This window comes from Hyaena hyaena, unplaced genomic scaffold (assembly GCF_003009895.1).
Source record: "Hyaena hyaena isolate Hyena2069 unplaced genomic scaffold, ASM300989v1 scaffold_410, whole genome shotgun sequence".
Lineage (NCBI taxonomy): Eukaryota > Metazoa > Chordata > Mammalia > Carnivora > Hyaenidae > Hyaena > Hyaena hyaena.
Window position 1 is genome coordinate 890,887 of NW_024081042.1, and position 24,228 is coordinate 915,114.

Below are 24,228 nucleotides of genomic sequence, written 5' to 3' on the forward strand. Positions count from 1 at the left end.
AAGAATTTATCCATTTCTTCCCCTAGTTTGTCTGATTTGTTGGTATATAATTTTTTGTAATCTCTTTTTTTTTGTATTTTTGTCACTTACAACTTGTAAGCTTCTTTCATTTCTGATTTTGAGTCTTTTTTTTAAATTTCTTTTTTAATTTACATCCAAGTTAGTTAGCAAATAGTGCTATAATGATGTCAGTAGTAATTTCCAGTGATTCATCCCTTATGTATAACACTCAGTGCTCATCCCAACAAGCGTCCTCCCCAATGTCCGTTACTCATTTAGCCCATTCTCCCACCCCTCCAGCAACCCTCAGTTCATGCTCTGTATTTAAGAGTCTCTTATGTTTTGTCCCCCTCCTTGTTTATATATTTTTGCTTCCCTTCCCTTATGTTCATCTGTTTTATATCTTAAATTCCTCATATGAGTGAAGTCATATGATATTTGTCTTTCTCTGACTAATTTTGCTTAGGATGATACCCTCTAGTTTCATCCATGTAGTTGCAAATGGCAAAATTTCATTCTTTGTGATTGCTGAGTAGTATTTGTAATGTGGGTATATACACACACCACACCTTCTTTATCCATTCATTCATCGATGGACATTTGGGTTCTTTCTATATTTTGGCTATTGTTGATAGTGCTGCTATAAACATTGGGGTGCAGTGCTCTTCAAAACAGCACACCCGTATCCTTTGGATAAATACCTAGTAGTCAATTTCTGGGTCATAAGGTAGTTCTATTTTAAATTTTATGAGGAACCTCCATACTGTTTTCTAGAGTGGCTGCACCAGTTTGCATTCCCACCAGCAGTGCAAAAGACTTCCTCTTTCTCCTCATCCTCACCAATGTCTCTTGTTGCCTGAGTTATTTTAGCCATTCTGACTGGTGTGTTGAGACTTCTTTTTTTCTTGATGAGTCTGGCCAAAGGTTTATCAGTTTTGTCTGTCTTTTCAAAAACCAGCTCTTAGTCTCATCAGTCTTTTCTATTGTTTTTTTTTTGTTCTCTATTTCATTTATTTCTTCTCTGATCTTTATTATTTTCTTCCTTCTGCTAAGTTTTGGCTTTGTTCTTTTTCTAGTTCCATTAGGTGTAAAGTTAAATTGTTGGGAGATTTTTCTTGTTTCTTGAGGTAGACCTATATTGCTCTAAACTTCCCTCTCAGAACTTTTTCTGTGTCCTGAAGATTTTGAATTATCATGTTTCCATTTTCATTTGTCTCCAGGTATTTTTTCTCTTTGATTTTTTGGTTGACACATTGTTTAGTAATATGTTACTTAGCTGCCACATGTTTGTGTTTCTTCCACTTGTCTTGTAATTGATTGATTTTGTATGGTTGGATATAATTTGATATATCCTTGATATAATTTCACTTGATATTTCACTTGATATAATTTCAGTCTTATTAAATTTATGAAGACTTTTCTGTGGCCTATCATGTGCTGGAAAATGTTCCATGTGCACTTGAATATGTATTTTGCAGTTTTGCATGGAATGTTCTATATATGTCTGTTAAGTCTGTCTGGTCTCATCTATCATTCAAAGCCACTGTTTACTTATTGATTTTCTGTCTCAGTGAGCAAGGTGTCCATTGATATAGGTGGGGTGTTAAAGTCCCCTACTGTTACTGTAATGCAGTCAACTTTTTCCAGTCTGTTAGTATTTGCTTTATATACTTAGGTGTTCCTGTTAGGTACATAAATACTTAAAATTGTTATATCCTCTTATGAGAGTGATCCCTTTATCCTTATGTAATGGTCTTTTTGTCTCTTGTTACTTTGTTTTAAAGTCTATTTTATCTGAGGTGCCTTGTAGGCTTGGTGGAGCGCCTGGGTGGCTCAGTCACTTAAGCATCCAACCCTTGGTTTCAGCTCAGGTCATGATCTCACTGTTGTGAGATCCATCCCTGCACTGGGCTCTATACTGAGTGTGGAGCTTGTTTGGGAATTTCTCTCTCTCCCTCTGTCTCTATGAGTATGTGCTACCCCAGCTTTTTTACTTTGATTTGCAAGATATGTATTTTTTCATCCCTTCACCCTCAGTCTGTATGTGTCTTTAGGTCTGAAGTGAGTCTCTTGTAGGCAGCATATGGATAGGGCTTGTGTTTTTATCCATTCATTCACTCCGTGTCTTTTGGAGCATTTAGTCTATTTACATTTAATTATTGATAGGTATGTACTCATTGCCATTTTGTTAATTGTCTTCTAGTTGTTTTTGTAGTTCTATTTTTTTCTTCTTCTCTTGCTCTTTTCCCATGTGGTTTGATGGCTTGCTTTAGTGTCATGCTTGGATTCCAGTCTATTTTTTGTATGTTTATTACAGGTTTTTGGTTTGTGGTTACCACTGTGTTCTTATGTAACATCCCATGTGTTCAATGAGTCTATACTGAGCTGATGGTCAGTTCAGACACACAAAAGTGCTAAATTTTTACTCCCTCCTCCATGCTTTATGTATATGATGTCATATTTTACATGTTTTTGTATATCCCTTGACCAGTTTTGGTACACATAATCTAACCAGTTTTGTAAGTGAACAGCACACTGCTGGATGTGGCAGTTCGGTGCCTGCAGGGCAGATGGTTGATGGGTAACTTCCTCAGGAAAATGTAGGGGCAGAGCACATGGTGCTGGCAAGGTAGACGGAGAGTGTCAGAACTGGCTCCTGAAAGCCTCTGGCTGTCTAGGGCCTGGGAAGGCAACAAAAATAGCACCAGCAAACACTTCTGTTCCCAGAGAACAAATGACACCTACAGGTCCATGCCCCTCTGGCACATGTCCTAAAGCCAGTCCATAATCCAAACCACTGAATCTGTGCCATGTCTTGGGCTATCCTTTAGCGTGCTGGCCATTTAAGGGTAGAGACTCCATTTCCTATAGCTCCCTGGCTCTCCCCAAGTTAAGCCCCACTGGTTTTTAAAGCTCCCAGAATTACGCCCTGCTGATTTTCAAAGCCAGATGTTATAGGAACCTGCCTTTACGGTGTGGATCCCCAGGGTGGGGGGTGCCCAATGCTGGGCCTGGGACCCCCACTCCTTTGTGGGGATGTCCCTGCTATTTGTGGGTAGTCGTACCAGGGATGTGGTTACCGATTGTGTCTCTTGCCCCTCCTACCCTTTTAAAAATTTTTATTGATATATTCAGAGAGTGTTTATGTGAGCAGGGGAGGGACAGAAAGAGGAGAGAGAAAATCCCAAGCAGGCTGCACAGTCGGTGTGGAGCCCAGTGCAGGGCTTGAACTTAGGAACTGTGAGATTGTGGCCTGAGCAGAAATCAAGAATCAGACACTTAACGGACTGAGCCTCCCAGACTCCCTACCTCCTATTCTTTTCGATGTGGCCTTCTCTCTAGGTCTAGCTGTGCAAGAGCTGTTCTGCCAGTCTTCAGGTTGTGTTCACAGAGCGTGGCAGTGCACGTGCTTGTTGCCTTCGTGTGTCCCTGGGAGGCGGTGAGCTCAGGATCTCTTCTACGCTACCATCTTCAACTCCCTCCTGTAGTTTCCTAAATGCTTAGATGATTCTGATGTGCAGCTGAATTTTAAAGCCACTAGATTTAGGTTTTGTCCCTCAGGTAATTATGAACTCAGCTGGGATTGCCATTAAAACAGGAATGGACATGTTCTTTTTCACCTCAGGATATTTTCTGAGTACATAATACATGCGAGACGCCATGCTGGGGACTTGGATCAAACCCATTCTGAAATGTAGCATTACTGTATGTGTATCCGAGTAGTGTGGTAAAAAATCAGAAATGGGAACATCAGGCTTTCAGGAATCAGATCTGGTGTGTAAGAATCCAAATTGTATTATTACGTTGAGAGAAGTCTTAGTGATCGTTTTTCATTCTTGCAAATTCCCACTGATGTTCTTAGTTTAAATTTAAATGTTTATTTTGAAGATGATGTATGCCCACGTAGTGACTGCAGCCAAAAAGAAATTTAAAAAGCACACTTTGTCGGGGCGCCTGTATGGTTGTCAGTGAAGCCTCCGAATCTTGATTTCGGCTCAGGCCATGATCTCATGGTTTGTAAGTTCGAGCTCCACTTCTGGCTCTTTGCTGACAGCACAGAGCTTGCTTGAGATTCTGTCTCATTCTCTCTCTGCCCCTCCATTGCACACTCTCTCTCTCAAATAAATAAACTTTAAAAAAAAAAAACAGACTTTGTGGTGATAGGTAAATTTGGTACAAGTGGAGTATTCAAATTATATCTGAATCATTATGAGCTGGAACTAGTCTCAAAGGATAAGAACAGTTTATGCTTTTATTCAACATTTATTGAACTTTGTAGGTGCTGGGCACGTGTTGGGAGCAAAACACAGGAATAGTGAGTTTTTGCCCTCATTTATACCCTAATGGTGGGATGTCAGATACAATGGGTTCTGTTGGGAAGTGATAGGAAGGAAAAGTGCTTTCAGATGGAGTAAATGGTAGAACTGGTATGATAAGATCTGCAGGCAGAACAAGCAGAGAAAGGGAACAGAGCAGTTATGGCTTCACAGCAGGCCCTGGGGAGCCTTTAGCTCCAGGAGCATCTTGTAGGTTATTGCAGTCAACTTAGATCACTGGAGTGGGGGAAACGTGGGAGACAATGCACCAGCATGAAGGCACCATAGGATTTTGCAGAGGGTGGGAGAGATGGGAGGTATAATCCAATTTATTCAAGTAGAATCTGAGAAATATTTTATTGGAGAGCAGAAGTGAGATGATAAGAGGGAGGCAGTAAATACCCAGCCAGGCATGACAGGTCAGTCAGTAGGAACAGGTAAGAGTTGATGAGGACTGAAGTTTGAGGACCAAAGAGACGTGAGAGGCACAATTCTAAAGATGGATGGTCTTCAGTTTGCAGCCTGCTTGCAGCAGAGCCTCATTCCTGGCCTAGGAAATAGTAATCCTTAGAAGACCCAGAAGATACTGAAGTAGAACTTGACCTAAGTTCTCTATCTTCTTGAAGAGACTGCAAGGTTGTTTTTAAGTCCTGAAGTCCTTCAATCTCATCCTTCAGTTGCTGCTGCCTTTCTTCACATTGATCAATTTTATTCTCTATTGCTGTGATGAGAAGAAATGAAATGATTTCAGGTTGGTAGTTTTATAAACAATGGACTATTTCTAGCCCCTTTTACATGCAAGTGCGTAGTACATAGTACTGTGCCGATTATACCTTTCCTTTCTCTTCTAATTCAGGATAGAATTCTAGTATTTATCACATAAAGCTGGTCAGTACATCTTTAGAGCTTGAGTCCCTCTTGTGTATCTTTGAGAACTCAAAAGCAGAGACTGTATAACCTTCATGCTACACTGTATCCGTTATGTTGAGAGATGATAATTGGAGAGAGCATGTAGTTAGAATATCAAGGTTAAGGGCAAAACTTTCATAAAATTGCATCCAATATTTAATGTTATATAAAAGCTTTTGGTTTTATTTAGAAACAGGCTTTTATTGTGAAAACTTACGAAGAGGATACGTTAGGCTCTATAAATAACAATATTATAAGGGAGAGTGTCATTTTTTTAAAACTTCAAACTTGAATATTAAAACGCACACATATATAATCTTTCTTTAGAATACCTGTAGTTAACTTTCTTGAACATTAGAAAGGCTAAATTAAGCAAGATGGGATGTCAAAATTAAGCCTTTTAATTCAGTTCTAATGTAATTCCAAATAATGACTCCTCTTCATGACCCACACCCCCCAAGGACTACAGTGTGATGTATATACCGTCAACTAACCCATGCAAGTAGTGATGTTGTTCTAGTAACGTAACTTTTATATGAAAGAAAAATAACACAGATGAAAGTCTCCTAGAAAATCAGGCTTAAAAAAATTTTTTTTAAAGGCTGCTTTAAAAAAAAATACATGGATACTCACATTAGCAGTATGCATTCTCAAGAGACTTTTAAAGGATAGGCTGGTTTTTCTGATTACAAATGTAATACAGAATTTGAATGGAGTGTAGGGCACAGTGTACAAGTTTAGGGGGAGGCATTTACACCAAATTCTGTGTGTCTCCCACTCTGGCCAGGATGTGCAGAGAAGGGGTCAGATCAGACTTGTAAATCAGTGGAAATTTAGTCAGTTTTGAAAGCATCTTAATGGTGCAAAGACCTCTTCAGTAAATGGTTGATGTATTATTAACATACAATGTCATATCAGGTATACAGTATAATGATTCAACAAAACCGTTTTGTAAAACAGCAACCATTTTTCTTGCTCACCTTTTTTTTTTCCTCATAACTTGAGAATAAATAAATTACAACTTTTTCCCTAGTTATACTAGAATATTAATACTGAGAGAATTAAAATTTGTACACATTAAGTCCAGGGAGTCCGGCAACCCTGGGGTGTATCACAGCCTTGCTGCCTCACCAGTTCCTGAACAATTTAAAAAGTTAGAAACAAAAAATGGAGTTTTTTCTGGCTACTAAGGTAACATGCATATGTGGAAAATGTACTGTGGCACTGCCCAGCCGTTTACAGAGAATGCCTGTTTCCACTTGGGTGGGCTTTTTCATTTAACAAGACAATGAAAAATTCTTCTAAAATAGGATTTTTATCTCCCGAAGAGTAGTATATTATTTTAATATATATAAATGTTTATAAACTATGCTGCTTGGTTCTAACTCCTACCTGCTTGAAAATTTACAAATGTGTCTTCGAACAGTCTGCAGTCAAATAGTGAAGTCCCAATTTCTTCATAGTCTGTAGGGAGAAAAACATTTTCGGTTTTAGTAATTTACGTAGGCAGAATAACCCCAAATAAGGAAAAGTACCCAGAGCAGCCAAGTGCACAGAACTGTGGCATCAGACCACAGTAGCAGCAGTATCACCAGGGGACGTGTTATAAATGCAAATTCTTGGCAGGGTGAGGCCCAGTTATGTGTTTTACAAGCCCTCCACGGATTCTGAGAGGCATGTTTAAGCGTGAGAAGTGCTTGGTCTAAAGTAAAGAAGAAATGAATGAAACAATGTCCTGAATGAGCTTTTGGAGATGTCTTCATAATTTCACATTTTGGTTTTGTCCTATAGAAAATAAGCCCTTTCAGATAAACACATACTTTACATTGTTGTCCACAGTCAAGCTTTTCCTTGTAAAATAACTATATATCGTGAAGTTCATAGTATAGGTTCTAAGAAGGCAAAGTAGCTATATGCCTGGAACTTTGGCTTCCAAGAGCTTTTTACGAAAGATCGCATTTAACTAAAACATCAAAGCGTTATTTTTTTCTTCAATGAACTTTGAGTTAACATTATAAAAAGAGATGGAAGGAATAGAATTTGAGTCAAATCAAAACTAAAGTAATGCCGTTCTCAGATGTTGGCAGCAAGTCGTCAGGGGGCGGGTGTGTGGCTGCATGCGGTTCTGAACATTCCCATCCCATTGGGGGTCACTCTCAGCTATGTGCTTCTGGAAAGTATATCAACTTTCAGGGCATTAGGGTGCTTTTTATTGCATTAATGAGTTTCTGCATTACTCACATCCTGTTGATTTATAAACAGGACCTCTAGAGGTCTGAAACAATGAGGAATGAGATAAGGCAAAGAAAAAGAAACCACATGGAAAGAAAATGCGCACTTTTTGTTTTGGTTTGTTTTACAAATAGGTTTGTGAGAAGCCTCTACATGTAGAAATGTTGCTGTTTCAATACCTGACTCGGAAGCAGTCTCATCCATGAGTCTTTCCTGAATCAAATGAAGTTTGTCTAATATTTCTTCAAATAAACTGTCAAGAAGCCCCACTTTCTTACATTTCTTAAGAAAATCAATTTTCAGACTTGATCCAATTGCATCTAAGAAGAAGAATAAGAAAAACATTTGAGGGGCGCCTGGGTGGCTCAGTAGGTTAAGCGTCCGACTGCAGCTTAGGTCATGATCTCACGGTTCGTGGGTTCGAGCCCCGCGTCGGGGTCTGTGCTGACAGCTCATAGCCTGGAGCTTGTCTTCGGATTCTGTGTCTCCCTCTCCCTCTGACCCTTCCCTGCTCAACGCTGTCTCTCTCTCTCTCTCAAACAAAACACTAAAAAAATATTTAAAAAAAAAAAAATTTGAGAAGGAAATGGTCTTAGGGCTCCTATCGTAAATCCCTATATGGTCACTTCTTCAGACCTTGCCTAGTGATGGATGAGCACAATAGGTAAGATAATAAATACAGCACCTTTATCTTTTAATTGCGATTTCATCATGCCTCATTTTTTTCCCTAGCTGAAACAATGAATGTTACAACTAATTACATGAATCAAGAGAATTTTCTAAAATTTAGTTTTAAATCTTTGAGATAATAGCCTCCCATCATTTTTTTCTGTCACTTTGTGTCATTATGCAATGTCTGTTTCCTTGACAGAAAGCTACTATTACTGGCTTCAGCTTCCTGGGGGAGGGGAGGGGACAGTGCAAGGGGTAGCATGTCATTGGACTCTGAGCTCAGGTAACCCTGGCTTCTAGATCAGGAAGTATATCCTTTCTTAGTACCAAAGAACAATGGACCATCCCTACCTAAATTACTTTGATCTGCTGGGCTTATGATAGGAACCTTTTATCATAACTGTCCTATTCTTAACAATTACTGTATGTCCAGAAGAATAAAGTGGGATACCAATTCTGAAATAAATGAGTCATCATTTCTTTAAGTATTAAGTCATATTTGTTACAAAATTTATAGCAAACCTGTGTGTCTGCCATCCTCTTCCTTCATTTCTCTTATTAATCTGTTGAGTGTCATTGTTTCAGATGGCTAGAGGAAAAGAAAAATCAAGATTACACTGACTTACTGTTGGCATTTGTATTGTGTAAAATGAAAACCAACCTTTTGTTGCATATGATTCATTGATATGCCCATGGTGAAACTCATGCCATCATCATGAGTTTACATGTAAACATCAAATGTATTTTTGTATAACAAAGCATCAAGAGTTGTGACTAGCTCCTCTTGTATAAACAGCAAGAGGTGAAGGTTGCTGGCTCATATGAGCTATATGTAAAAAGCTTTCAAATTCCCAAAACACTTCATACACTTTATACATAATAGTAGTGCAGAAAATTATGAGTTACAAATTAGGTTAAGTGTGGATGATGCACCTGAGCAATACCCGGCAAGGTAAGGGTGCTTTGCCGCACCTCTGCCCATGTTAAGACCAAAAGTGCTCAGGTCCTCTCACTGATAAGTCCCAGGGCATGTGTTACAGGAGCCGTGGGCCCTGTCACACCTCCTGCAGGTCGTGGGCTCAGGTACCCAGGACACAGCCAACTTTTCTTTCACATTCATTTATAATGTTTCTGGTACCATATCACCTGATATTTAGAACTGTTAAAATAAAGACTTTGTGTAAAGAAACTGAAAGCTGTAATAACATGAAGTTAAATTACCTGTACAGGAACGCCTGTTGAGAGGCGTTTCTTTCTTCCTCTTTTTCTTTTCAGTCCTGAAAAATCAGTTGAAAATACGAATTATGAAGAAACCAGAATCCATAAAGGAAAAGACTGATGCTTGACTACATCAAATGAAAGATATGGGGGACTTAGACTAAATATTTGCAACACCTATGATAAAGCACCGATTTTAAAAATCTAAACATCTTACAAATCAATACAAAACTGAACAAATGGGCAAAGGGGGACCCTCTAGGAAGACTTCATTAAAGACAAAGACAGACTGGGTCACAGGAAAACAAATATAATTGATAAAAAGGGGAATACATTCACTTTTACTCCTAAGACATGCAAAATAGTATTTCTCCTACCAGACTGACAAAGATGAAGGTGTTTAATATATAATTGCAAGGATTGGGGTAATTGTGTACTGCTGGTACAGCCTCCTTCGAAGATAACTAGCCCATCATTACTACAGCTTCATTGTTTATACTCTTTGACCCAGCAGTCTACACAAAGTTTTCCAAATGGTACAGTTCATAAAGGCACAAAGATGGATGGAAAAAAATGTTAACTACATTATTTAATGTGATAGAAAATAGTGGAAATAAATAAGGGCACGTGGATTTTGGCTCAGGCCATGATACCAGGGTTGTGGGATTGAGCCCGGCATTGGGCTGTGTACTGAGCATGGATCCTGCTTAAGATTCTCTCTCTCTGCCCCTCTCCCTTGCCCACATGTGTGCTCTCATTAGCTCTCTCAAAATAAAAAGAATATGGAAAGAACCTGTGTCCATTATATAGAAATTAGTTCAGCTGTAATTCAGCTATACAACTGAATGATACACACAATGGAATATTCAGCCTTTTAAAGCTGAGGTAGATGTATTTGTACAGACATGGAAGGATCTCTAAAATGCACTGAGTGAAAACTATAGTTACTACTGTATTTTGTATATACAGGAGATTTTTAGAAATACAAATGAAACTGATAGTTTCCTCTGGGGAAAGGATTGATAACAGTGTTCTCATCTGCTTTTTAAAACTAAACCATTAATTTTTTTTATATTTTTTAAATAAAACTAATATATTATTGTTACCTTTCCCTATCAATAAACACTGATCCGGGATGCCTGGGTAGCTGAATTGGTTAATGTCCCACTTCACCGCAGGTCATGATCTCACAATTTGTGGGTTTGAGTTCCGCGCCTGCTTGGGATTCTCTCTCTGCCCCTCCCCCACTTGTACTCTCTTTCAAAATAAAAAATTTTTTAAAAAAATGAACACTGGTCAACAGCTCTATTTTTAATAGTAATTTCTTTAAAAAGTAATTATTCTGAGAGCAAGCGTGTGTGCATAAGCAGGGGAGGGACAGGAACGGAGGGAGGGAGGGAATCCCACGCATGTTCCAACCTGTCAGCCCAGAGCCCAACGTGGAGCTCAGTCTCACTAACTGTAAGATCATGACCTGAACCAAAATCACTGAATCACTTAACCAGCTGAGCGCCCCCCAGGCACACCTGAAAGTAATTTCTGATAAAAAGGTAATGACTGAAAAAATGAAGGCAACAGTATTGTTTAGAGAGTGTTGTTTACCACCCAAAAAATGCAGTTGCTATGGCATGGAACAAAGCCTTTCCACAGTGAGCATTCCAGATTTAGTGCTGGTAAGACAGAGCTGGTCAGTGCACAGAGGCCATTCATAAAGGAATATACATCCCATAACTCCGGGTAGCCAGGGCCCACTTTCCCTTAATTAGAACTGAAATGCTAATCATGAATCTTGGGGAAAATTCAGGGGACATGCAACAATTTATCAATGTTATCTCCTGAAAATTCTGGTATTCATTTAAAAGAGAAGCAGTCACAAAAGTCAAGCTTATTACCATATCCTCGGTTGGTCTTCGGCCTGTAGTGAGCAGAGGAGATGCCAGAAAGAGACTTTCCTGGGAGTAGGTGTAGTTTGCATAGAAGAAAAGTTAGTCCATTACATTGCATACTGCACAAAGAAACTGGCAATTTTATAAGTATATGAAAATATAACTCAAAAATTTGTATTTAATTCAGTGAGACTAGTAAATCACACTATTCTATGTTTTGCCTAAATGTATATACCTTGCTTTAAACACACAGTACTAAATTTTAGAGACTTACCATCATGATTGTCTTTTAGTGCAGCATGATGTTGGCAAAACACTCTGAAAACAGGCAATTTCAAAGAATTGTTACTTTTACTAACAGTTTTAAAATATGCCAATTTTCCTATGATTTAAAAAGGAACTAGCCTATTTTTCATGATGACTTTACCCTAAATATTTGTTAAATACTGTCCAAACCTGTGTAAGTTACCGACCCTGGTCAAGTGCAGACATAGCTTCTGGCAGATGTCTCTTGTGTTCTCAGCCCTCAAGTTGGTATGCTCTCTGAAGGAGCGTGGGTGAAATATTTTGAACAACAGTAAGTAGTTCATACGCAGTAGTCAGTGGGATTTTACTGTATAAAGATATCTAAAGATCCGACATCTAAGACAAATTTTCATCTGATTACACAAAGTTCTACTGATTTTCAACAATAAACAGCACAAAACTGCACACACTAATTTTGGGAAAAGTAGTTTTCTAACTCAACAGATCTTTCTCCCAGACCTTAGAGCCAAACTGCATGAATATAGAATGGATCAATGCCCTGGAAGAGAAGGAAGCAGCATAGCAGGCTATGAAGAAGAAATAGAATGAGTTTTGAGGAGCTGCTCAGGCTCCATTTTTCCCCCAGGCTTGCTTCCTCCGCAGCTTCCTTTCCTTATAGTGCTGACCCTCAGGAGGCAGCGTCCCTGTTGCCTATGGGAACACACCAATTCTTCTTGTCTTACACTAGTTTCCACCTCTTCCATGCAATCTTCCTAGAAACCCACCACCTGCCCAAGCAAAGTTAATCTCCTCACCCTTCAGATTCCAGTATCTGAGCACTTTCATTTGGCAGGCACTTAAATTTCTTATTATGAAAAATTTCAAACATATTCAAAAGTGGAAGAGAAATGATGAACTTCATGGTCCCCCACTCATCACCTAGTTTCAACAGTTATCAGCTCAAAGCCAAGCCAGTTTCATGCAAATCCCTTCCTGCTCCCATCATGCCAAGATGTCTTGTGTATGACAGGCACTCTAATACTGAATGTTTAAATTCAATTAAGAAATTCATTGAAATTCACTTGGTACTTGAAAATGACAAAAATGATTATTTTAGTGAATCTCTATTAATTGGTTCTACAAATACAAGATAAATATTTTTGTAAACTTTAAGATATAGCAGGAACTTGGGGTGCCTGGGGTGGTTCAGTCGGTTGAGCCTCCGACTCTTGATTTTGGCTGAGGTCATGATCTCACAGTTCTGTGATTAATAAACATAAAAAAGGGGTGGGGGCGCCTGGGTGGCTCAGTCGGTTAAGTGTCCAACTTTGGCTCAGGTCGTGATCTTACAGCTTGTTGAGTTCGAGCCTGCACTGGGCTCTGTGCTGACAGCTCAGAGCCTGGAGCTGGCTTCAGTTTCTGTATCTCCCTCTCTCTCTACCCCTCCTCCACTCGTGCTCTGTCTCTCAAAAATAAACCTTAAAAAAACAAAATTTAAAAATAAAGGGGGAGGCGGCTGGGTGGCTTAGTTAGTTAAGCATCTGACTTTGCCTCAGGTCATAATCTCACTGTTTGTAAATTTAAGCCCCGCGTCAGCTCAGAGCCTGGAGTCTGCTTTGGATTCTGTGTCTCCCCCTCTGCCCCTGCCCCACTCATGCTCTGTTTCTCTCTCTCTCTCTCTCAAAAATGAATAAATATTTTTTAAAAATGCAGCAGGAACTTGACTCCTTTTTGTTCAGTCTTGTAGCTCTGCTCAGAACAGTCTGTCTAGTAGTTGTTTGAGGTCATTATGGAAGTCATAATTAAATGAACTGCAGCCCATAAGTTTTTGCAAATCAAATATAAAAAGAACGGTACAAAAACATTTACACATTCAAGTCTCAAGCAATAAAATACCTATGGAACTTGCTCAAGATCAGATTTAAAATCATCAAATTTCTGGGGTGCCTGGGTGGCTCAGTTGGTTAAGCATCTGACTTCAGCTCAGGTCATAATCTCACGGTTTGTGGGTTTGAGCCTCGCATCAGGCTCTGTCCTGACAGCTAGTTCAGAGCCTGGAGCCTGCTTCAGTTTCTGTGTCTCCCTCTCTCTGACCCTCCCCTGCTCATGCTGTCTCTATCTCTCTCTCAAAAATAAAATTTTAAAAAATCATCGAATTTCTTTTTTTAAGTTTATTTATTTTGAGAGAGAGAGAGCATGAGTAGGGGACAGGCAGAGAGAGGGGGAGAGAGAATCTCAAGCAGGCTCTGTGCTGTCAGCACCAAGCCCAACTCGGGGCTCAGTCTCACTAACTGAGATCATGACCTCAGACAAAATCAAGAGTTGGAAGCTTAACTGATTGAGCTATACCCAGGCACACCTTTAACAAATTTCTTTTAATGGCAGGGTTGCCCTTATTATTTTAGAATATATGGCCCCTAAGCCTTAAGAGGATACTGTGGTGAGGAGCAAGAACACTGCAGCCCTAAAGGCCAGCTCTGCTACTCACCAGCTGTGTGACCTGGGCAAATTACTAAGTTTCACAGGGACTCTGTCTTCATTTGTAAACCTGGGATAATAATATCTACCTCACTGGGCTATTATGAGGATTAAAAGAGTTAACATTTGTAAAGTACCTGTAAGTATTTATGGCACAAAGTAAGTGATTATTAGATGAAATAATACAAAACAATACCTAAAACACTTTGACAAAACCGGAGATATGTGCTCAAAGGGGAAAAAATTCCAGCCTCCAAATGCAATTTTAAAATATAATTTAGGAGCTCACGAAAATCATATTAAAAACCTAATGCTCTCATTCAGAATATTATGAATAAAAAAATATATGCCACTGATATTTAAAATACACAATCAGAATATGCACAGGCTCGAAGAAGTGAGAAGTGTTTGGCTCTTCAACCTCAGACCATCATTTTCTTCTTTATTCCATTTCATAACTTTAAACAAAGGTCAGAACTTCTAGATTTTTTTTTAACTTTATAGGTCAAATTTTAGACTGCATCTACATACCAAAAAAAAAAAAATAGAGGTAATCAATTGAATCAGTTCAGTTAACAACTGGCTTACTGATTCCATCTGACTAAATTGTCTTAATTATTTAGCTGACCTGCCATCTTTCATCAGAAGGAAGATCAAGTTTCTTCCTGGATAAAATAAATACAATTCTACTGGACTTGAAATATGCTGTACTGGGTCCAAATTACCATTAAAGAATCACTGAGTCACAAGATGGATAAACCATGGACTTGTGGTCAACAAGTAAGGCTCCTGTTTGGAAAAGAGAGCAATAGTGAACTGGTTCCGGGTCCTGTGGGCGCCCATTAGGTCACTCATGCCACTGTGCCAACCAGCGCTTTCTACCAGGAAGGAAAGGATGTAGGAAGAATAAAACCAAAATCAACCCTGCTCATTTTCTTTCTATGATATTTAGGGAAGGTGTCGTAAAGTCAGGTTCCCAACTGAGCATCCCCCAAACCACGTTCTTATTTGGAAATCATCTGCATGAAATTAAAATCTCTTTGTCTTAATCCAACCACTCCTTATTCCATTCCCCCAAATGTAGTTGTTAAAGTGTTTGATTAAATACTTGTAAATTCCTTGAGATCTATCAGTTTGTAGAACCGCGTGGGCATTCTTGGCACAGAAAAAGTGGTAACTCTTGAGACAGGCTTTTATATCACATCCCACGGTGGCTCCTCTTTTATTACAGAATGCACATGTCTGTAAAAGAATAGATTTTACTGAGTAAACACTTGTTTTTCATAGTCTTTTTGAAAATTTAAAGACATCATTAAATGTTATTTTTAAGTCAGCAACCCTAATGTCCTCAGCCACAAATGTGAAGTATTTACATCTGGCTGCTTATTTTGAAATTTCAGTAAAACCTCTGCTAGGTAAAGTGATTGGTTGGTACTGGCCTGTAATAATTTGATTAAGAGCAGAAAACCCTTTTAATTTCCAAAAAATTTTTTTTTAAGTTTATTCATTTATTTTTTGAGAGACAGAGTGAGTGGGGGAGGGGCAGAGAGAGAGGACACAGAGAATCCCATGCAGGCTCCTCACCACCAGTGCAGAGCCTGATATGGGGCTCCGACTCAGAAACTGTGAGATCATGACCTGAGCCGAAATTAAGAGTTGGATGTTTAACTGACTGGGCCACCCAGCTGCCCCCCAAATCCCTCTTTTTAAAAGAGTTCTAAAAAGAAATTTGTCATGTTCTGGGAGAGGGGTCCTGTTAGGGACATTGGGGCCTATGGCGAGGGTGGCTCCTGGCAGTGCCCTCAAGGACTGTGTGGGCCACCAGGCTTCCCTCTCTTAGACCCAGGTCCTTCCCTGGGGGGAACACTGCCTGTCTTAAAGAGTTTCCACTGAGGGGGTGCCTGAGTGGCTTAGTCGGTTAAGCGTCCGACTTTCGCTTAGGTCATGATCTCGCGGTTCGTGGGTTCGAGCCCCACGTCGGGCTCTGGGCTGACTGCCAGCTCAGAGCCTGGAGCCTGTTTCAGTCTGTGACTCCCTCTCTCTCTGACCCTCTCCTGCTCACGCTGTCTCTCTCTCTCTCCTAGAAGTAAATAAAACATTAAAAAAAAAAAAGGAGTTTCCACTGAGGATAGTATGTGATAAAGTAAGTGAAACATCTTTGGAGTCTATGTAGTAGGATCAAAAATTTTAAATTAAAAAACAAAACAAAGCCCTGAGTAATAAATTTTTGTTAAGTTCAAATTATTTGATCTCTTGCTTTTATATATTAGCCAATTGATCTGGAATTTTATAAATGAAGGTGACGCAGAGATGGCTAGGAGGACAGTCTGTGGGCACAGAAATCTAACTGGTTTAGGGGAGTCCGAGTCATGCCCAAAAGCTGATTTGTATGAATGAAGGGGAAGCACAATGAAACCACCTTACAAAACAGGAGATAGCTCACATATCCCAGAGTCAGCATAAGCAACCATACAAACAAAGAAAACTCAAATACAGGTAAGAAAATAGATTATGCTAAAGATGGAATTTCAAATTAGTGCACAAAGGATGATCATTTAATTTGGGGGGCTATCTGGCATAGAAAAAAATGCCAAAGTTACATCCCTTTGTAGGGATGTAGAAAATGTAGAAAAAAACCAAAGTTACATCCCTACCTCACAATATATTACTATCTTGGATTAAGGCTCTAACTATAAAAAAAAAATTTTAATTTTTATATGGGGACAGCTACCATAAAAAAAAATGAAAGAAAATGTTTGAAAACAGAAACAAATTCATAAATACAAAGAAAAAACTGGTGAGTGAAATAGGTGAAGGGGATTAAGAGGTACAAACTTCCAGTTATTAAAACAAATCAAGGGATACAAAGAGCATAGAGAATATAGTCAGCAATACTGGAATATGGTGATCGATGGTAATTTGGCTTCTTTGTGATCATTTCATAATGTATACAAATGCCAAATCACTATGTTCTACATCTAAAACAAATATTGTATGTCAACTGTATCAATAAAAAAAAGGGAAAATGTTTTCGCTGCTTATTTGATAAACGGTTGAAACTCTGGGGGCACCTGGATAGCTCAGGAGGTTAAGCTTCTGACCAGCTCAGGTCACGATTTCATAGTTCATAGATTTGAGCCACACATCGGGCTCTCTGCTGTCAGCGTGGAGTGCGCTTCAGATCCTTGGGTCTCCCTCTCTCTCTGCCTGTCCTAAATTTGCACTCTCTCTCTTTCACTCAAAAATAGACATTTTTTTAAAAAGGGTTAAGATTCTGATAAACCCACAGAAAAATAGGAATAGGCAAATCACAGAAGAAATACAAATGGTTAATAAAATTTCATTCACTTAACGACTGCTGAGTAAATGTGATATGGCCGGCACTGTTCTAAGGTAGACAGGGAAACAGCAATGGACAAGATTTCTGCATTTGTGAAGTTAACATTCAAGTGGAGAGACCATCATCATATAAAGCAAACTTAAAAACAGCGATACATGCTTTGTATGAATAAGGTGAAGTGACAGTCGCTGGGTCCCTACTTCAGCTTGGGGGTCAGCAAAGGCCTCTCTGAGGAAGTGATACAGAAGTTCAGATTTGAATAATAGTAAGAGCTCCTAGCAGGCAAAAAAAAGGAAGGGGAAGGCTATTCCAGGCAGAAGGCCTTATGTTCTCGTGGCAAGAATGAGTTTCCCCAGAAGGACATTCTGGCAAGCTCCCCAGAAGGACAACAGGGGTGGGCTAATGTTGCTGGAGCACAGATTGAGTCAGAGGTAAGGTCCAACGGGTGAGTAAGGGGCTGGATCATGTAGGGGTTGCAAACCAGAGTAAGGAGTCAGGGTTTTGCCTTCATGCAAGGGAACGTGAAGGGACCAGTATTTTAAAGACACTATTGTGGCTGTGTGGAGGATGAGCTGGGACAGGGGTGCACAGGAGACAGTGCAGAACAAGCATCAGTGATGTTTAGGGAGATCTGGGACTTGATTGCCATGGGTTACTGACAGAGAGAAGGGGAGCATGCAGGGTCTGCAGGGTGGTGCTGACGGGCTCCATGCTGCGCTGGGAGGTTGATGAGAGATGAATGAATGTGGGCTGTTCACTGAGGTGAGGACTGAACAGGTGTGAATGGAGTGTGTGTTTGTGTGGAGAGGCTGGAACTGTGTCCTTTGGCTGGTTTAATAGGAGAGGCTATTAAATATTCACATAGGTCTGTCAGGTTGGTCGTCAGGGCTGGAGGCACAGAGTCCCTGGCATAAATATGGTATTGAAGCCCTGAGAACTGGGGGAGGTCACACAGGAAAGACAGTGAGATGGAGGAAGGAGGCTGGGAAAGCCTCGGGGACTGCACACGTTAGAGGTTGAGCAGAGAAGGAAAAACAGCCATGGTGCCTGGGAAGCAGCAGCCAGAAAGTTAAGAGACATAGCAGCACAGCGTGTGCAGGAAGTCGAAGAAAGTGCTTCAAGGTGCACAGGCACAGGCAACTGTGTGATGAATACTGCTCAAAGGTCCGCTAAGGACAGAGAAGTGACATTGTAAGCGGCCAGGGTTTTTTTTTATGTACAAAGGAGGGTTTAAGGGGTGCCCGGGCGGCTCAGTCGGTTGAGCGTCTGACTTTGGCTCAGGTCATGATCTCATGGTTCGTGGTTTCGAGCCCCGCATTGGGCTCTGTGCTGATAGCTCAGAGCCTGGAGCCCATTTCAGATTCTGTGTCTCCCTCTCTCTCTCTGATCCTCCCCCACTCACGCTCTCTCTCTCTCTCTCTCTTTCTCTCTCAGAAATAAATAAAACATTAAAAAATTAAAAACAAAAAACAACAACAAAAAAAACCCAGGAGGGTTTAAGATGACATGATCAGTTGATCAGATATACATACACTACAGGAAATAAGGCTAGTACAAGGGAGGGATACTGATGTGAATGGGGTAAAGGGAAATGCAAGAGCCTTGTCCTTAAGAAGGGGCAGGTGATGACTCCAAAGTGTAAGTGGAGGGTCGGCTTTGACAAAAGGGAAGTCCCAGAGTCTGGGGACAGACATGGACGGGCAGTGGTTTGGATTGCAGGAGTTCCTAGCTAATGGCTTCCGTTGCTTGGTAAAAATCAGACAAAGATATGTACACCACCAAGATGAACCCTAATGTAAACTATGGACTCTGGGTCTTTTGATGATGTGCTAATATAGATTCATCAGTTATAACAATGCACCACTCTGGTGGGGGATGTTGATAAAAATGAGGCTGGTATGTGTGGGGTGGTGGGAGGTTTATGGGAAATCTTTGTACTTCTCCTTCAAGTGTTCTGTGAACCTAAAACTGCTCTAAAAGCAAAAAGTTTATCAAAAAGATAGTCATGAACTTGTGGATGGGCAGGTGGTGTGGAGGGCGGTTCTAAAATGAGAGGATGTGAAACAGTAAATGTAGAGGGTGGAGGGTGAAGTGTTAAGATTCCTTTTGAGGTCTGTGGCCATGAATCTAAGATCAGTCAAACATTTGTGGGTTTTTGTCTGGTCGTTTGAGTGCTCAAGTGCCAGCACTCCTCCGCACAAGCAGACAACAGGCAGATGCATTTCACCGGGGGCGGGGGTGGGGGTTTTCATGGTGAGTAAGGAAATGGTGTGTGAGGGTGGTGGGGAGAAGGAGGTGGGGAGAGGAAGTCCAGGGTGTTCTCAGGAGAGTGCTGGGAGTGCTGGCCTGTGGCTATGAGGTGGGACTGAAGCGCTGACTGCAAAGGGGTGGGAAAGAACTGCTGGGGCTGCATGGGGGGGGGGTTGGGGGGGGCGGGGGGGAGGTGCCTGAGGAGAACTAAAGCTCAACCTCTCCAGTGAGGAGGGAAACACAAGGTACCACTTCCAGTCAGATGCAAAAATTAAGCAGTTTCATGATGCTCATTTTTGTCAAGGGCTGGGAAAAGTGATCTTTCATTCACAGAGGTATAAAACGGTACAGGCTTTTTTGGGGACAGTTTGTTAGCATGTTTCAAAATTATCAGAGGGAATTCTCTTAGACTCAGCCATTTCACTTCTAGGAATGTGCTCTATAGCAATGCTCAAACAAGCACACAGGATGTGTATACAAAGATGTTTACTGCAGCATTAATCGTTGGAGTGAGAAACCAAGGTTGACTCATTATCTGCGGCAGGGACGGTTTCCTGCATTCTGGTGTATCTTACGGAATCCCATGAAGTCAGGAGAGAGGATGCCACACACAGTCATGTCCTTTTAGTTTTATGAACGCCATGTCTGTCTTGCCTTCCAAACTTTTGCACATCCTTCCTCTCCCTGGAATTCCTCCTTCCCCATTTTCCTCACCCTCACTCCTCCCCAACCAGGAAGGCTTCCTGAGGCTCCCCTGTCCTAAGGTGCTTGCTTGCTCGAGTGACCTGTGCTGACCCTTCTCAAAGCACATCAGGTTGTGCAGAAACTGCGTTCATATATGTGTAAGCCCTGCAAGGGCTAAATAAATGTTTGTTCCAGATCACGAACCTTATTGTGGTGGTGGGCATGAGATGCTCACATCTGCTGTATGGCTTGCTAAGCTGTGAAGGGCTTTCCATAGAGGTACAGTAACAGAACGAAGAGGGTAACTATTCCACACTCTGCCTTCCCAGGGGGAGCTGACCCCAGGTCCAAGGGGGTAGATCCTAATTAGTTATGGTCACCTCTAACAACTGGTGCAGGAGGATGTGTGTGGCCTCATTAGATTTTCAGAAGGGTCTTATTCCATATTTGGGAATGAACTTTTTCTTTCATCAGATGGGAACAAGAAAGCCTGACCCTTCTGTTGTTGCCTATGGTCACCCTATGACCACAAGAGGACCAACTGTTGTGGACAGGATGACAGAAAGGATGATGGGCTCTTGATGACACCATTAAGCCACTAAATCAACCAACTCTGAAGCCAGTATTCCCTTGGGCTAAGTGAGAAAATAAGCATCCTTTTTGTTAAAGCCAGTTTGAGTTGGGGTTCCCTCTACTTACAGCCCAAAGCATTCTGACTCCTATCTATTTTGCTGATGAGGCATGTTGTAGTTTATTTTAAAATATTAAATATTCAGTTGAATCTAAGTTTCCAATACAGGCCCTACATCTTTCAGCTCTCCAAGATGTGTCTCTATCCCTGGTTTCCCAATCAAGTAGACTTTCTTTTAGAAACATCCCCTTCAATATCTGTTCATCTTGTCTGAGTAATAAAGTCATTTATACTTACCAACCTCCTTCCTCTCTGGATTTCCTTCTTTACTGACTCCACATCAAAACTTCTATCATCATTACTTGGATCATGATCCTCACATTCCACAAGAGCTGAAGAATACAGCTGCAGATTGGGAAAGGAAAAAATTCAGAATATGCCCAAAATACCGTTGAGAGCTACAAGTCAGAAAATGGTATCAAAAGTACTCACCGGGAGTGGAAGATGGATTGGGGAAATAAGAGTGACCATCTTTTGGGGGTGTATAAGCAGATCACAAGCCACCCTGCTTTTCTTTGGAAGGATCCCCAGGTATGTTTTATACTGCATAACCCTGACCCCCAATGTTTAACTGGACCTGGTTAGGGCCCTGACCTGAAGCTGGGCCAACTGGATTCCCTACCCTGAGAGTGGAATAGACTCTGAGCCATATGGTAGAGAGCAAGCTAGTCTGCAAAGAGAGGAAAACAAAAACGAGGGCTAGAGAAGACATCATGGGTTCTTGATGGCTTTCTAGCTACTGTTTCCTAGACATACTTGTGTGTCTGCCCTCAGGAGCCATGAAATGCCCCTGAAGTCTCATTTAAGAGTCACTTTTATATGGAATATTACTCGGCAATAAAAAAAAAATGAAATCTTGCCATTTGCAATAACATGGATGGAACTAGAGTGTATTATGCTAGCGAAATAGAGAAAGACAAATCTCATGTAATTTCACTCATACGTGGAATTTAAGAAACAAAACAGATGAATAGAGAGGAAGGGAAACAAAAATAAGATAAAAACAGAGAGGGAGAGAAACCATAAGTGACTCTTAAAAACAGAGAACAAACTGAGGATTGCTGGAGGGGTGTTGCATTGGGGAGGGGCTACATGGGGGATGGGTATTTAGGAAGGCACTTGTGATGAGCACTGGGTGTTATATATAAGTGTTGAATCACTAAATTCTATTCTGGAAATCATTGTTACATTATATGTTAACTTGGATTTAAATTTAAAAAAGTTTTAAAGGCAACTTTTATGCTTAGATTGGCTCAAGTTTCCGTGTTACCTGAAACCAAAAGAATCCAACCTATCTCTCAGTTGACGATCAACATTACACAATGCAATCACAAAGCAATCTATAGATTCGATGCAACCTCTAATACCAATAGCATTCTTCACAGAACTAGAAAAAATAATACTAAAATTTGTATGGAACCACAAAAGACCCCATTAGCCAAAGCAGTCTTGAGAAAGAACAACAAAACTGGAGGTAGCACAATCTCAGATTTAAAGACATCTATAATAATCAGAACAGTATGGTACAAGCACAAAAACAGACATATAGATCAATGGAACAGAAATAAACCAGGAGACCACAGAAATAAACCCATGATTATATGGCCAACTAATCTTCAACTAAGGAGACAAGAATATACAAGGGGAAAAAGACAGTCTGTTCAATAAATGGTGTTGGGAAAACATGACAGCTACATGCAGAAAGATAAAGATGTACTACTCTCCTACACCATATGCAAAAATGAACTCAAAATGGATTAAAGACCTAAGTGTGAGACCTGAAACCATAAAACTTCTAGAAGAAAACATAAGCAGTAATCTCTTAAACATCAGCCATAGTGACATTTTTCTAGATATGTCTCCTTAGGCAAGGGAAACAAAAGCAAAAATAAACTATTGGGACTACACCAAAATAAAATGCTTTTGCACAGAACAGGAAACCATCAACAAAATGAAAAGGCCAACTACTGAATGGGGGAAGACATTTGCAAATGACATTTCTGATAAGGGATTAATATCCCAAACATATAAACAAATCCTATAACTCAACACCAAAAAAACAAATAATCTGATTAAAAATGGGCAGAAGACTTGAAGAAACATTTTTCCAAAGAAGACATAATGATGGCCAACAGACACAGGAAAAGATGTTCAACATCACTCATCATCAGGGAAAAATAAATCAAAACCACAATGAGATATCACGTCACACCTGTCAGAACGGCTAGTCTCCAAAAGACAAGAAATAACAAGTGATGGCAAGAATGTGGGAACAAAGGAATGCTCATGCACTGCTGGGAATGTAAACTGCAGAGCCACTATGGAAAACAGTACAAAGGTTTCTCAAACAACTAAAAATAGAAATACCATATGATCCAGTAATACAACTAGTAGGTATTTATCCAAAGACAATGAAAACACTGATTCAAAAAGATATACTCACCCCTATGTTTACTTCAGCATTATTTATATGAGCCAATATATGGAAGCAACCATAAGTAGATGACTGTATGAAGAAGGTGGTGTGTGCCTGTGTGTGTATGTGATGGAATATTACTAAACCATAAAAAAGAATGAGATCCTGCCATTTGCAATAACATGGACGGACCTGAAGAGCATTATGCTAAGTAAAATATCAGACAGAGATAAGTACCATATGAGTTCACTGATATATGGAAGCTCAATAACAAAGGAACAAACAATAAAGGCAGAAAAAGACCCATAAACAGAGAATAAACTGGTGGTTACCAGAGAGGAAAAAGGAGGGGGCACAGGCAAAATGGGTGAAGAGGAAAGGGAGGTCTAGTCTTCCAATCATGGAATAAATAAATCCCAGGGATGAAAGGCACAGATTAGGGAATATAGTTAATGGTATTGTAACAGCACTGTATGGAGACAGATGGTAGCTACACTTGTGGTGAGCACAGCATAATGTAGAGCAGTAGAATTACTCAATATGTTCACACCTGAAACATGCAACACAGTGTCAACTACAATTTTTTATACTTCAACAAAAAAAGGTATTAGGAAAAGGTAATGAAACAAAAAACAAGCCAACAAACAAACAACAACAAAGACCAAAGCCAGGAAAAATTTTAACCTAAAGTTCTAGACCTCTACATAAAAAAAATATTTGAACATTTCTGAAATTCATAAAAGATGACCTGAATAGTTGAAGATACTCTGTTAATGGATAGAAACACTCCTATAACTTTTCCCAAATTCATCTACAAATTCAATGGAATTCCAGTTAAAATTCCAAAAGAAATTTGTGTGAAACTCAAAAGGTGATCCCAAAATTCAAAG

At 40.1% G+C, this 24,228-nt stretch overlaps 1 protein-coding gene across 2 annotated transcripts in view; it reads right to left on the reverse strand.

The window, feature by feature from the left end:
* Positions 1 to 4,226: 4,226 nt before the first annotated feature.
* The window catches only part of LOC120245213 (histone-lysine N-methyltransferase SETDB2-like), a 94,367-nt gene continuing 74,365 nt past the window's right edge, over positions 4,227 to 24,228 (reverse strand). For both annotated transcript variants that reach the window (XM_039252166.1, XM_039252165.1), the window contains 9 exons: positions 21,160 to 21,267; positions 15,066 to 15,199; positions 11,508 to 11,551; positions 11,240 to 11,299; positions 9,351 to 9,406; positions 8,652 to 8,718; positions 7,637 to 7,777; positions 6,618 to 6,689; positions 4,227 to 5,037 (listed from right to left, as the gene is read on the reverse strand). In XM_039252166.1, coding sequence (XP_039108097.1) covers positions 4,856 to 5,037; positions 6,618 to 6,689; positions 7,637 to 7,777; positions 8,652 to 8,718; positions 9,351 to 9,406; positions 11,240 to 11,299; positions 11,508 to 11,551; positions 15,066 to 15,199; positions 21,160 to 21,267 — 864 coding nt within the window. In that variant the 3' untranslated portion in view covers positions 4,227 to 4,855. The remainder of the gene's footprint in view (positions 5,038 to 6,617; positions 6,690 to 7,636; positions 7,778 to 8,651; positions 8,719 to 9,350; positions 9,407 to 11,239; positions 11,300 to 11,507; positions 11,552 to 15,065; positions 15,200 to 21,159; positions 21,268 to 24,228) is intronic.